Source organism: Fundulus heteroclitus, chromosome 3 (assembly GCF_011125445.2).
Source record: "Fundulus heteroclitus isolate FHET01 chromosome 3, MU-UCD_Fhet_4.1, whole genome shotgun sequence".
NCBI lineage: Eukaryota > Metazoa > Chordata > Actinopteri > Cyprinodontiformes > Fundulidae > Fundulus > Fundulus heteroclitus.
The window spans coordinates 6823623-6837562 of NC_046363.1; the positions used below are offsets into that span (position 1 = coordinate 6823623).

The following is a 13940-nucleotide window of genomic DNA, read 5'->3' on the forward strand; positions in this document are numbered from 1 at the left end:
TGTTAAAAATAAAATGTGTCTCTAATTTTATTGGGATTTCCTTTTTCATTGAACACAAACACAAAGTAATGAATCATTGCTGGTGTGCATTTGTATACAGCCTCTTTGAGCCATTGCTTAAAAGCAGCAAGTCTGTAAGAGTAGGTCTCTACCAGCTCCGCATATCTGAACCATGAGATTTCAATTAAAGTACGGCAAACTCAGTCAGACTGGGCGGAGGGGGTCTGAACAGTAACTCCAAGTCTTGTCAAAGGCCTAATAGTATTTAGGTCTGAACTTTGACTGGTCCATTCAAACAGATAAATATGTTGTAATCAAAGCTATTCCTTTGTAGCTCTGGTTGAAGGTAAAGCTCTGCCCCAGTCTCGGTGTCTTTTGTAGCCTAATAGGTTTTATTCATGTTGTGTTCCAGTTAAGGTCAGAACTCAGAAAATCTGACTTCCGAGTCGGAAGAATAAACTAAAACGGCCCCTAAAGTCAGACTTCCCACTCGGAAAGTCAGACAAATTTTATAAGGCCAATTTGTGGATCCAGTATGGCAGTGTGTCTACAATCAATATTACATGTAGCGGCTGCTGCTCAAACCGGACAAATCAAAGTGGTGTTGCATGTGGAACATCCAAACTTTAAACAATGTTTCTAAAGGTGCGTTCACATTAGCGGCACAATGTCGGCACTTTAGCGCATGTCACTCGCCTGACATTATCGCCGGCTGTTTGCAAAGCAGGCAACAAGCCAGAAATACAGCAGTACGATGGAGCTATCTAGTGACGCCTTCACTCCCCTGTCACTCCAGTTTCCTCACTCACTCACTCTTCTCCAGGCTCCGTCCATTCTGGACTTGACTTGATAGTAATAATTGGTTGAGTTACACAACTCAGACCAACCGCAGACCACCACTATCAGCTTGTCTTCCTTGTTGAATGAAAGCTGCTTCGTCTCCGCTGCAGTCCTTCACCCCGTGTCACAGACACATTCAGCTCCTGATTGGTTGTCGCGGTGTGACAAGACACAAAAGTTCAGCTTGTTCAACTCCAACAACTGTTCCTTTGCATCCATCGCAGGTTTCGTGAGGCTCTGGCATTGCTTTAATCAGCAAAATAACGCGTTGTGTCACTAGAACTGCCTCTGTGGCGTCGCGTAGCGCCACGTCGCTCCCATGTGGCACCGGTGCTCAGGCATTTCATGTAAATCTGTCACTCGGCCTGGCACATTCACGCTTAATGTGAACGCACCTTAAGAGGTACTACAAAGAAAATGTGTTTAGATTGATGTGCAGTGTTGTTGTTTTTAACAACACAGTGTTGTTGTTTTTTTATTTAGAACTAATACGTAAAGATTTGGTCTCATCTGACCTCACACACCCTTCATAGCTTGTGGCAAACTGCAAACATGAGTTTCCTTGGCTTTTGTTCCAACAACGTCTTCCTGCTTTCCATTCAGGTCCCATTTGTAGATCAAACGACAGTTTAGTTGACAGATTCTCGCACCTGAGCTCTGCTTCCCTCCAACTCCCCCAAAGTTACCATGGGACTCTTGGCTGCTTCTCTGATTATTACTCTGCTTACTTGGCCTGTCAGTTTAGGCAGATGGCCGTGTCTTAGCAGGTTTGCAGTTGTGCCGTATTCTATGTTCAGGTGTACTGAGCAGCATTTCCTGCAATATTCAAAGCTTAAGACATTGTTTTATAACCTAACACGGCTTTAAACTTAGCAACTTTCTTCTTCCTGACCTGTCTGCTTTATTTATAGGTCTTTCTGATGCCGTTTGTTCATTAAGAAACGTCTGATGCCTTGACAGAACAGCTGGTTTTATACAGTGGGAATAAATTGCACAAATGTTGATTGTGGTTTACCAATTTGTGCCTTCTAAATGCAGCTGGCTGGTTTTATTTAGAGGCATGAGAATAGAGGGTCTGAATACAACTGCATGCCATACAAAGGCAAAGTCAGATTTGTATTTGTGAAACATTTTGAAAGCATCTACCTTGGATTACTTTGTGTTGGTCAGTCTCATAATATCCCAAAAAGATACTTTGAAGTCTGTAGTTGGGCAGTGATAAAATGCAGTGCTTTTTAAAGCCGCTGTAGCTTGAGGTAGCATTAAAAGTCAGCTGTTCTAATGTGACTGAATAAAATGCAGAGAAAGCAAATTTACCTGAGAACGTTGAAGCGGATCGGAGGATTAGCTACAGCTCTGTGTTGCTGAGGCGTCGCCTCCTCCGTCTCAACGTGGGTTTTTGTTGAGCTCTGGGTCTGGCCCTCTCCTTTCCCCTCCGCTCCTCCTTCCATCATCAGGAGCTCCCACTCCTCTGCCAGCTGTTGCCAAGGGCAACGAAAAGGAGCCAGGCAGCCATGTTTAATGTAATTGGTCCTCTTGGCTGGCGGACGCCTGAGGGAGAGGTTGGAAGGTCATGCCCTTGTCAAACTGTGAGGGGAAACCCTGCCAGCTTTTGTTAGGCGTTGTTACTGCTGAGTACACGCAGCGTTTTTAACGTCTCATCAGCACATGAGAGAGATGCTTATAGTAAATTACCTGGGATCACAGATTTGGAGAGCTCCCCTTATCCTAGCATCTCTAACATGCTGAGAGCCTTACATCTCCATAAAGATGGAAATCAGTACCTTTTATTTTTAGACACAAACACACTCATCCAAAACTGGATGCCAAAGATTTTCAGAGCCAAGTTATTCTGATTGGCATTTTACTTTGTTAAACATCCTTCACACCCTAAATGTACCAAAACAACAACAGATCAGTAGTGTCAGACCTAAATTATGAGAAATATGTGCATTTATCGGCAGCTTTACATGTTGGTCATGTGAGATTAATTCATAAGCTTCAGAATAAACTGGCAGCACAAGATGTCCCTGAAAATGCAGTGAATTCACAGCAGAGATATCTTGGTTCCTTCAAGGACCCGACCTTGAGCTGACCTTCTAAACTTGTCCAGAAACTCTGCCTCCTGCTCCTCCTGAAAACGGGCTCCTGCGGGGCAGTCCGGATAGTCGTGGGGAAAGTGGGGAGCCGCTTTGTTCTGGGAGTGTTTCAGGCTCATGTGCAGGCCGGCTACGCGAACCTCTCTGTACACCTGGAGGGGCGTGAAACAGGGGAGGGAGAGAATAGGGGAGTTCACACTACCTCTACTATGCAACCTTCCTAAAGCACAGATAAAAATGTACCGTCAGCTCCATGCACACATCATTCCTCTTAGACTAAAGCCCACAGCTTGTGGAGCCAGATTGACATTGTGAAATTACCAGAAGAAAACCTGTATCGCTCGATCTCTATTTTGAAAGTATTGTCAGGTTTTATTATTCCAGAATCTACATAGATGATGCTCTTTGTCTAGGAGAGAGACAAGGATAAACGCATCCAAGACAAAGCAATTGGTTCAACTTTGATGCGACTAGCGGGATGTGCAAACATTCACCCAATAGGCTTGAAAACTGGCCTGATGTTCTGTTTAGCTGTGTTTCTCTCCTGGATGAAGCCACTTGAGGAACTACTACTGCCAGTAACTCTTTATTTCACATAAAAAGTTCTGGATCAGTGCTTTAGAACCCTGGTTCTGCTGGAGGTTTCTTCCTGTTAAACGACAGTTTTCCTCGCCAGTGTCGCGACATGCGTGCTCGGTATGAGAGATTGCTGCAGAATCAGCAACACAATGCTAACACACAACACAACACACTCGTCCAGGAGGAGTGAATGCTGCGTGTCCATGGCATAATGCAATCTGCTGGGTTTCCTTAGATAGAAAACTTTTAAACATTTATCTTTTCATATTTTTGTTTTGTATTGTTTTATGGTTGTTTTTATTGTGAAGCATTTGTGGTCTTTATCCTGTTAAAAGGTGCTATATAAATAAAGTTTACTTAACTAATTTGAATAATAAACTGAACTTAACTGCGCACTGTTTGATGACTAGGATCCATTGGAATTATGTAATTGAGGTATGGATGGGTTAGTGTACGTCGTCTGAAGTCCTTGAGACATCATTTGCTGTGAATTGGCACTATATACATAAACAACTGAAATTGAATTGCAGTGCCTTCCAGGAGTATTAAATGATGCACTGCTATGTATTGCTATATGATATAAAACTGAACCTTTAATCTGTTAGTAACATTTAGAGCTTCTGACCGCCTTAACAAACTGCTTCTAATCATTTCTTAATTATTTTTAATCAAATCTACTAAATGTAAACCCATTCAAACCAACTCCTCGATCCAGATCAGCTGTAAAAGAAATCCAGCGACTTGTGGAACATCCTGGTCTGTCAGACGACGCTTTGGAAGTATTTTGACTGTAAATGTTGACAGCGTTTATAGATTTCCAGCAGAGCTCATACGGATGAGGATGAACAGGCAGAAACAGGAAGATGTCTAAAAAGGCAACACTGAAAGATGTTCCTGATAACTTGCTATTTTACACTCTGACAGATCTCGTGTACCGCCAAAAAACATGAATGGGAAGACAAAACAAGCTGCAGCTATTGCTGCAGCCCGGAAAATCTCCGCTAGCGTCCCTGCTGGGAGATTGTGAGCAGTTTCATGCAAGTAAATATTGAATATGACAGATTGTTTCCTCAACAAAAGCCGATAAGCGCAGAGATTTAACAGATGACAGTCATTATTTGTGGTGGAACGACTACTCGGCGTTTAAAAGACTTTGGTTTGTTTATGCGAAATAGCAGAGGGACCACCAGAGATCCCACTGAAATGATCCACTCTGGCTCTGTTCGGTCTGCAGAGCAAATCCCACTGACAGCCTTTCCAGCACCCAGGCTCCATTACAAGCCAGCGTACAGTCCAAGCATTGCTTTAGTTTGGTTCGAGTCATGCTACGTACCAGTGGGATCCAGAAGGCCATCCCCCAGCCTTTAGGAAGGAGCAGCTCCCATCCAGCCCCCCAGCAGCTCATCTCATTTCCCACCTGCTTGCCAGGCTGATGGACCAGTAAAATGGGGACCCGGCCCTGTGGGGGAGTGGGGCTCAGCCTGGAGCCTGGCACCAACATTTCACTCTTCATGCGGTTCAGCTCCTTTAGCCAGGACACAGAAAACACGTCAGGTAAGAGGGACCCGTGGTGGCAGGCGTTACGACAAAGCTGAATTGCTGATCTGAGGGCACCTGCTCGGACATCTTGTTGTCGGTGACGCTGTTGCGGACAGACTGCTCCCACAGGGAACTCTGGCAGCATGGCTGCGGCACTCCTCGCAGCATCAGCTCACGCATCTTCTCTTCGTCGGCTTCTGAAGAAACACACACACAGCATGGTCCTGTGAAGGCAGCTTAGCCAGAAATGTGGTCAACAGAGTCAGGAGAAAAATGCAGGCATCGATTCTGCATTAGCTACCTTATGATTACAGTCAGTAATATAAACAAGTAGAGGACTAGATTAAATCTGTAATATGTAACTCAATCCGTCCATGTACTCCAGCCAAAGACTGTAGTGTCAGCATTCAGATGTGCACAATCATGTGGAGCTGATCCACAGACACCCAAACTAATGGTCCTAATAGATTACACCGCAGAGAAAGATGTAGCCAATCAGCTGCAAAAATAAAAAACATTCTCGGTTCAAAATGTCTAATAAATACAAAAAAAAAATGAAACCTGTTCCCCAAGTTTAAGCAACAATAATAAATCTGTTTACCCTGAAGCCCATTAGGGTTAAAGGCAGCCGTCTCCAAACACAAGCATTTACTTCTCAGTCCCTGCAGAGCCTTAAAAAACTGAACATAAATCTGGGAAGATGAACTTGCATATGTTTCTGAACTCTTATTTATAACATTTCTAATAAAGGTTAGGGCCTAGACCGTGTTAGACTGCAGTCTCAAATCTTTAAGAGCACTACCTGAACATTTTTTCTGGGGTTAACGGTCTGATTTGGAATGATGGCGGGCCCACGATGGCAATGGTGTTAAATCGCTTCACCATGGAGACCCTGTCTGCACCACTCAGTCACAGTTTCACCTGTGGCAAATGGGCCATTTTCATCTTAGAACGTGACAGAGAGGAGGGGAGTTCTTTTGATTACAGAAAAAGGTTCTTTGTTCAGGAAACGTTAAGCCCCTTGCTAGAAGCACCTTGCCAGGATGTCCTGCCTATGGCTTGTTAAAGGTCAAACCTCATTATACGAAAATATAAAATAACTACTCTTGAAGGACGTCCAGTCCAGATGTTAAATCAGGTAGAGGAACAAACATGAAATCATTCAGTGTTGAAGGAAAGCCCTTCCCCTGTGGCTTTCCTGAAAGCCTGAATGCCTTTTAAGGCTCTATGAAAACTACTGATGTTCACCAATCAGGTTCCATCATTTTGACAGGAACGGCACCGAACTAATGCTGCAGCATCCTCTCCTTGGACACGGCAGATTCAGGATTCATCATTAACTCCCACTTTAGATCAAACCATCCAGTCACCGACTGCTTCCTTCCTTCTCCTACAGTTAGGGATTAATAACGGTTTGTTTAGGTTTTCTGTACATAAATCTAATTTTCTCTGCTGATTTCTTATAGTTCGCTTGAACCCTGATTTCCAGTCGTGTTTTCTCTCTTTTGATCAGCACTTTTAAAGGCAGATTTCTTTGAGTTTTCTGTCAAGTGGAAATGCCACCAGTGTTGTGGATGTGGATGGAAGAAGAGGAAAGAATCTGCTGCAAAGATTACACAGGTCTTTTGTTTAGAGGCATGTCTTCTGAGGTAAAAAAAGCTCCAAATGTGGAAGGTAGCCCTCTTTCTCTGGCTAATGCATCGATTACGGCGGAGACTCAACAGTGCAGCAGGGTGAAGTGGAGCGTGCAGCACGTCACACCCAGAGGGTTCGGCCCGACTCACTCATGAACTGACTAATGGAGCCTGTAGAGGCAACTGTGGTAAATACAGGATAACTCATTTTACACGTCGGGCTATTCTAAGGGCACGTATGGGAAAGAAAATAAATATTGAATGTCAAAACTTGTGCTATGCACCTTAAAAAGGACCACATTTAAGAGACTGGTTTATAAACGGCTTTCAATGTATTGACTTTCTGTAGTCCTTTCCATGACTATTTGTCCAGTCAGCGGTACACAGATGCAGGGCTACATTTGCTTACAGCATCGATGTACCTCTGTAGGTCAGATCAGCCCATAAGTGGCTAATAGATGAATATTTGTGAGAAATGGCTTTATAGTTATACCTGTCAAGCAGCAAAAAGAGTTGAGATTTTTCTTATTATTGAATCGGTACCATATGTTTCTTGCTCTGGTGTTTGTGTGAGTCCCATGGAACGGCTCAAAAGCCCACTTTATCTGTTCAAGGCCACATCAGCCAATGAGCTACTGCCAATCATCGAGGTTCTGTCAGGAGTACAGGGTTCTGCCAGGATTCGAACCTGGAACATCTGCATGGCCAGGCAGAGGCTCCCCGGAGCACAGAGCCATATGTGTACTCGCTGCAGCAACCTGGAGACTGAAGCTCAGAGACCGATCGGCTAATTAGGGTCCGTTTGTGGGGTTTTTTGGGACGTTTTCCCCTAAACCCAGATCACACTGCGTTTACGGTGCATTCTGAGCAGAAAGCTCTTTGTTGACTATCCAGAAGGTCAGATTTTACCTTGGAGCTGGCTCACACGGGGCACAGCTTTAACCTTGGTTTTTGGCAGATTCAGCCGGGGGTCGTCCACAGTCAGCCCCAGCACTGTTCCTGGGGGGACTTCTCCCGTTGAACAGACACCTGGAAGGATTAAACCAACAAGCACAAACACACATTAAACAACCTGGTAAAATAAGCAGAAGGGGAAATCGGTAAGAACAAAGCCTCGCCAACCTTTGAGTATATTAAAGACATCAGTCTGTTGCTGATGGAGCGTCATGTTGCTCTGATCTTTGCAGTGCTGAGGCCACCAGAGGGACGGCGACTCCAGTTCCTTAAAAGGAGAAACACTTAACCTGTCAGTTCTTCGGTGTGAGCAGAGGAACTCCCCTTCGGCGGCCGCTGAAACTGATATTACCGTCCTGCCTGCATCACAGACGGTAGCTGCTTCCAAAGTTTCAGTCAGCACTGAGTGAGACTGCGGTCCAATCAGACGATAGCGCACAATCTCCATTGTGAGATCGCTGAAACACGTTTACAGGAGAAGAAATGGGTGTTATTGATAAAAGACGTTTTATCCGGGCTTTGATTCTGCTGAGAATCTCCCCGGTTTAGCTGGAAATCAAACTTGAACACCTCACTGACTTTATAACTATCCCAGTTGAGCTGGACTTCCAGGTAACCGGGGTGCCGGGTAATCTGGTTCCATCCCCCAGGATCTTCTTTGCGGGAGGTTCAGCGGCATCCTTACAGCTCTTCTTCCTCTTGGCTCCAGGTTTCAGCTTGCTGTCAGACTTTGGTTCTGCCTGAATGCCGGGATCAGCCTCTGCACACGACACCTCCGGCTGAACTGGAGGCACCACAGCCTCAGAACACTGGCACACGCTTTGTAATTCAGGGAGAAGATCCTGGATGCAGAACACATTGGATTACATCGACTTTATACGGACTTGTTCTTCTAACAGCCGACGCACTTTGAAGACCCACCATACCTGCTTCAGTGTGGGATGGGCCCAGATCCAGAGCTGCCGGTGGGTCAACCCCGCTGTTGGGGGTCTCCAGAGGTAGGTAACAGGTCCCAGGGGCTGGGTAGGGTACTGTCCCGCCTTGTACACCGTGACGCTGCCCTGTCGGGCCCCTGACAGGCACATGGCGGCAGCAAATGTGGGACCTAGAAAGAAAAACGCCACAGCTGAATCTAAACGTACAAATTTAGACTCTAAGTAAGATCAGATCACAGGAAACCAGCGGTCAAAAGCAATCTTCAGGAGGAAATGAAAGTAAACCCATTTGATCTTACCAGCCTCCTTGCATGTCAGCTGCGACAGAGCGGCCAACAACTTGTCTTCTTCCCCCTTTAACTCTATGCAGCAGTAATAAGAAAGATCCTGAGTTGACAAAACATAAGAAGGTTATAAATCGAATGCCCTCAGATCCACGATTCCAACCAAAGCCTTGCTCTTTGTGGCTACCTGCAGCAGGCAGTGGCTGCTCATTGCTCGGTAGCACGGCCGATAGCATTTGTACGTGGGTCTGTCCCCGAGGCAGTAACCCCACTTTTTCACCATGTGGAAGCGCTTGGCATGCCAGATGTGCGTCTCCAGCCAGATGTTCTTCCGCTGGCGCCGGTTGAACTCCAGCAGCAGGTTCCCGTGCCGCCGGCGAGCTTTGCGGCTTTTGTTCTTTGCGGGTTCCTTCTTCTTCTTAGGGCCGGCCTGGAGGCTCTTCTCCCTCTGGAGGAGAACGGGACACAGGATGTCAGTGAAGGGTGTTCAGGGGATATTTCTGTACACAAACACAGCAGAAAGTGTCAAATGTCACGCTTCAAGCGTTAAATGTTACCATTCTGTTGGCCAGGTCTCTCAGCCTGCGGGGGAGCCGCTTGGTGTTGTGGCTCATGGCCCGTCGCCTCATGTGTTTGGGCAGACCCTGGAACAGGTGACTGCTAGCCGCCGTCTTGGTGACCGCTTTCAGCATGGCGTTAACCTCTGCAGCTCTGGCCCTGGCAAAAGACCCACCTAGGATAGAAGGAGGGAGAGCAAACTGATCTTTAAATCGGGGGTTCCCAAACCTATCCACCTGCGACCGCCAAAATAACAGTGCTAGAGGCAGAAGACCCCCTTTAGGCAAGTTAGGGGGTGGCGATGTTTTTCTTCTTCCCTTCCCGTACACAGCTCTCCAGGCGTCTCTGTCAGGAGGACAGAGTAGTTGGACTACACTGCCCTGTTTCTAACATAAGGCCAAAATAAACCTAACTTTTATACTGAATTAACTTACTAGGTTTATTGTTGCTAGCGCGTACTCCAGGCGTGGGCTGCCTTAAGGCTCTCACATACTCGGGCGTAATGTGTGCATACTGTGAGGTTGGTGGACTCCGCACTGACTTTCTGTCATAGTCAAACGTACCTATTGCCTACATTTCTTGTGGCATATTCCTTCAATTGGGGCGAAGAGGTGGAACAGATGGTAAAATGTGTGATTAGCTAGCTGAGCACCTAGAGCCGTTTCTTTTCCAGCAGACTCCCACCTGTCAGGGAGAACAGAGAGGGACTGTGATGCTGCGCGTCCTTGTGACCGCCTGCTTGGAGCAGCTCAGAGTATCAAGCTCGCTGTCACATATAAAACAGTTTGATGTAAAGACTTTTTACTGCCGAGAAGTTTATTGTGTGACACGTACCTGACCAGAGTCTGTGCAGAGTCCGCCTCAAGTACGCGCTGACCTCTGCGGAGTAAACTACGCCCAATGTGGATGCCTTAACACGAATGCACTTCTAGTTTTGACATTACAGTCAGGCAGTCTTGTAGACAGCTCAGAGGTCCAATCAGGTAGTGACACAGTGTACCGTAATGCTCCGAATATCCATTGAACAGAGCGGCTTCGTTGCTAACCAAAGTCGTACTTACACATTTTAACAGATTTCTGAGCACATTGTACTACATAAAATCAGTCAGTAAGCACAACTTTAATCATATATAAGGAGCACTGGATTATAATGTGCACCATAATTTTTGAGAAGATTTAAGGATTTTAAGTGTGTCTTGTAGTCCGAAAAATATGGTAATCTTTTTTAGCAAATCAGCATCAAAGTATTAATAGTATCAGGACTTTGAAATGATTGTGCAAAAGACTGACTTTATTTTTGTCATTTACAAAAAAAAAGCGTATTACAAACATTGTTGATTGAAGAAAATTTCAAAATGGTCAAAGAGGAATACATTTCCGCAAAACTAACAATTGTGAAATTAATTTAGCATATTTGCGAGAAAAAACTGGGATAGTTTCTGATGTTGAATGGTTGTATATTCTGGAGAAAAAACGGACGCATTTCCACTATTAAATGCATTAATTTGCTACATTAAAACAAGTATATCTCTGTCATGCCAACAAGTCAGGAATTTGGATCATCATTTGGATCATGTAGCTGCCTCTGCATGGTGGGTCCAGACCCCCTCTTTGAGAACTCGTGCACTAAATAACATAAACGCTCCTCATGCTGCATTTGTGGATGATGAGCATCATAATCAGGTGTTCTTCATCTCTGTGCTTCAGCTTCTTCAGTCCAACAAAGTGGATGCTGAAGACGGTCAAGCCAAATATACAGCATGAGAGCCTCAAATGAATTCTGATTATTTTCTGTTACCTGAAGCAAAAATTCCCCGCTAAAGAAATAGCTCAATAACACAGTAAAGAGCAACAGAGTGAGTTTGCACCACTGAGCTATATTATACACTGGAGTGCTAATCACCGTCTGTTTGAACAAGTCGCTTTGAAGCCACCAGCCGCCATATTGGTACTCCCTATTTCCCCTCAGTAACAAGGGAATATGTGCGCTACAGCATCGAATAACGAGGATTTTCTCATGTTCAGGGGGGACTTAAAACTTTTAAAATGTCAAATGCCATATAGTTTTATGTTATGTTCTAAAAATATCAAGTACTGAGAAAGTCATGTGCTGAAATATTTTGCATTTTATTCACTTAAATATATATGTTTAACATTTATAAATATATAAATAACAATATACAAAACATATATTTACATATGTGTATACATATATATACATATATACATATACACATACTTATATATACATATATATATATATTTAATATGAATAACATGTAAAATATTTCAGCACCTAATTTCCTAGTAGTTGATAGTGTTAGTACATCCACTGACTGTAAAATTACCTGTGAAACGTTTTCACACAGCCAGAAAACTGCTTGTTGTTGCAACCAAATCCTGTGGGATTCTGTGAGAGTAGGGACTAGCAAGATGGCGGCCAGTGACTTCAGTTTTTCGGCAAAATCAGCACTCCAGTGTATTATATAGCTCAGTGGTTTGCACTGGTATGTAGTAAATATGTTTACCGGTGATGTACTTGGGCATCTCTCTGGCATAACCACCACCGTCCCTCTGATGTCCACGGATCCATCCGCTCCTGTTGGGAGCTGCCCTCTGCCTCTGTGAGGAAGGACGCGCATCTGATTGACCACCTCCTGGGAGAAGAAAAGAATGTTTGTTAGTTTTTAATGACACAGTACAGTGTTTATTTTTCACCTTACGCTCTGAATTAGAGCTGGCCGATATAGAAAATAGTATAACGATGAAATATAAATCATATTGATTGATATTGATAATCATGATAAGTGCAGTCCTGGACATTTTAGGCTGTTGTTGAATTAACTATTTTTTTAGATAAAGGACAAACACACACTGAGGTTAAACTTTCATTCAACCAACTTATTACCAAAACTGCAAGATTTTAACAAAGAAAAAAAAAAATAACGTGTGCTCTCTGAACTCTGAAGGGGGCGGAGCTTGGTGACAGAGCTCCTGGGTCTATGTTTGTAATGCGGTACCGCGCACGTGACGTCACCGTCTCAAGAGCAACGCTTGGTCTTGGTTGGGAGGATGTAATGATAGGCTAGGATGCAAAGGGAAGGAAAAAATCCAAGTCTGAATCGAGTCTCATATTAATTCCTAAGCATAGATTTTATTTTTTTAAATGCTTTTTCTATTGTGAACTTAAATGTGAGAGCTGGCGTTTGCGGCTCACACTTCATACCGGAAGGTGAATTTTTAATGTCAAATTTTTAATAATGTACCAGGTTAGTGTCCAAATAGCAGCTGTAGATATCACTGACATCCTCTGGTTTCTGCCCTGGATCTGTTTGGGTATTCTGCCCCACAGCATGTTTGTGGAAACAATAGTCTCAACATTTAGGGAGAGGCCCTTACAGCCATCATTAACTACTTTTACTTTATTAATTTGCTGTTGAATGTTAATATAATACTAGCATCAATACATTACATAACTATACAATCATGTAATTCAGGTAACAGCAAAAAACATTTTTTTATTACTAGCACACCAAATAGAGCTCAAATCAAAAAGACTCAATTCTAAATCTTGAGAATCTGAATCGATTCTTGAAATTTGAATCACTACCCAGCCCTAACTTATACCTCTGTCTGCACGGTGAACATTTTCAGAACTAGTAGTCAGGGATGAAGGGAAAATCACTGAGCATTTAAATGATGTTGATGGAAGACATCAACACTGTGTGTTTTTTTGGCTCTTTATAGACAAAGTTTGAGTCGAAATGATCGCTGAAGGTTGTTCTGTCCTGGTCCTGTTTAGACATCGCTTCCATGTGTTTAACGGATGGCAGCTTTTGCTGAAATCCCCGCTGTGTTTTTATCACACATAAGCCTTGTGTCGTGTTTACTTTTTTTATTGGTGGGGGGTGTGTATGTGAACGTGGACCGAGGCTTCACTTGGATCACTTGGAACTGATGAAGCTGGCTCCAGTTCTGCACAGACTGATCACTGAGAAATAAAACCAAGAGACTCCTGAAGCTTGAACTGGCCTCTGAGAAAGGCCCGGCCTGCCACGGAGAGGCAGTGAACACCGGGGACATGATGACTGATCTCCTCACCCACCGTTCTCTGCGCGACTCTCCCCGTGAGAAGAAGATGGATGCTGCACACTGACAGGCTGGTTCCTCATCTTCTTCTCTCGCATTTTGGCTTTAGCTGCAGACATGTTCTGTAGGAAACCAGAAGGCAGAGCTCAAACACCCCCAAGATCCGTGACAGCGACAGTCCTAGCTGGTTAGCTCCGTTCGGACAAAGTTAGCATTGGCGTTAAAACTGGAGCTTTAGTCAATTCCCCCCAATAAGGTTACCCATAATAGTAATGCTGTTACCAAATGATGTGTGTATGCTGACGTGCAATCCTTACGGCCGCTGTGCTGCTCTTAGCTACCATGTGAGTTTTCCCTCATGCTCGTTGGCGTTCTTGTTTGCTTCCGGGTTCATGAGGGGAGGAGTCACGGGATATGTAGTGTATCGGC

The 13940-nt window shown here is 44.3% G+C and overlaps 1 protein-coding gene across 1 annotated transcript in view; it reads right to left on the reverse strand.

Moving 5' to 3' along the window:
- The window catches only part of pop1 (POP1 homolog, ribonuclease P/MRP subunit), a gene marked incomplete in the record, with an annotated part of 15892 nt that extends 1979 nt beyond the window's left edge, over window positions 1–13913 (reverse strand). Inside the window, 15 exon segments of the mRNA XM_036129177.1 lie at window positions 2158–2391; window positions 2937–3091; window positions 4852–5043; window positions 5133–5254; window positions 7601–7720; window positions 7814–7913; window positions 7998–8103; window positions 8225–8487; window positions 8572–8750; window positions 8880–8967; window positions 9052–9312; window positions 9422–9597; window positions 11951–12079; window positions 13528–13633; window positions 13829–13913. Coding sequence (XP_035985070.1) covers window positions 2158–2391; window positions 2937–3091; window positions 4852–5043; window positions 5133–5254; window positions 7601–7720; window positions 7814–7913; window positions 7998–8103; window positions 8225–8487; window positions 8572–8750; window positions 8880–8967; window positions 9052–9312; window positions 9422–9597; window positions 11951–12079; window positions 13528–13633; window positions 13829–13855 — 2258 coding nt within the window.
- Window positions 13914–13940: the final 27 nt, after the last annotated feature.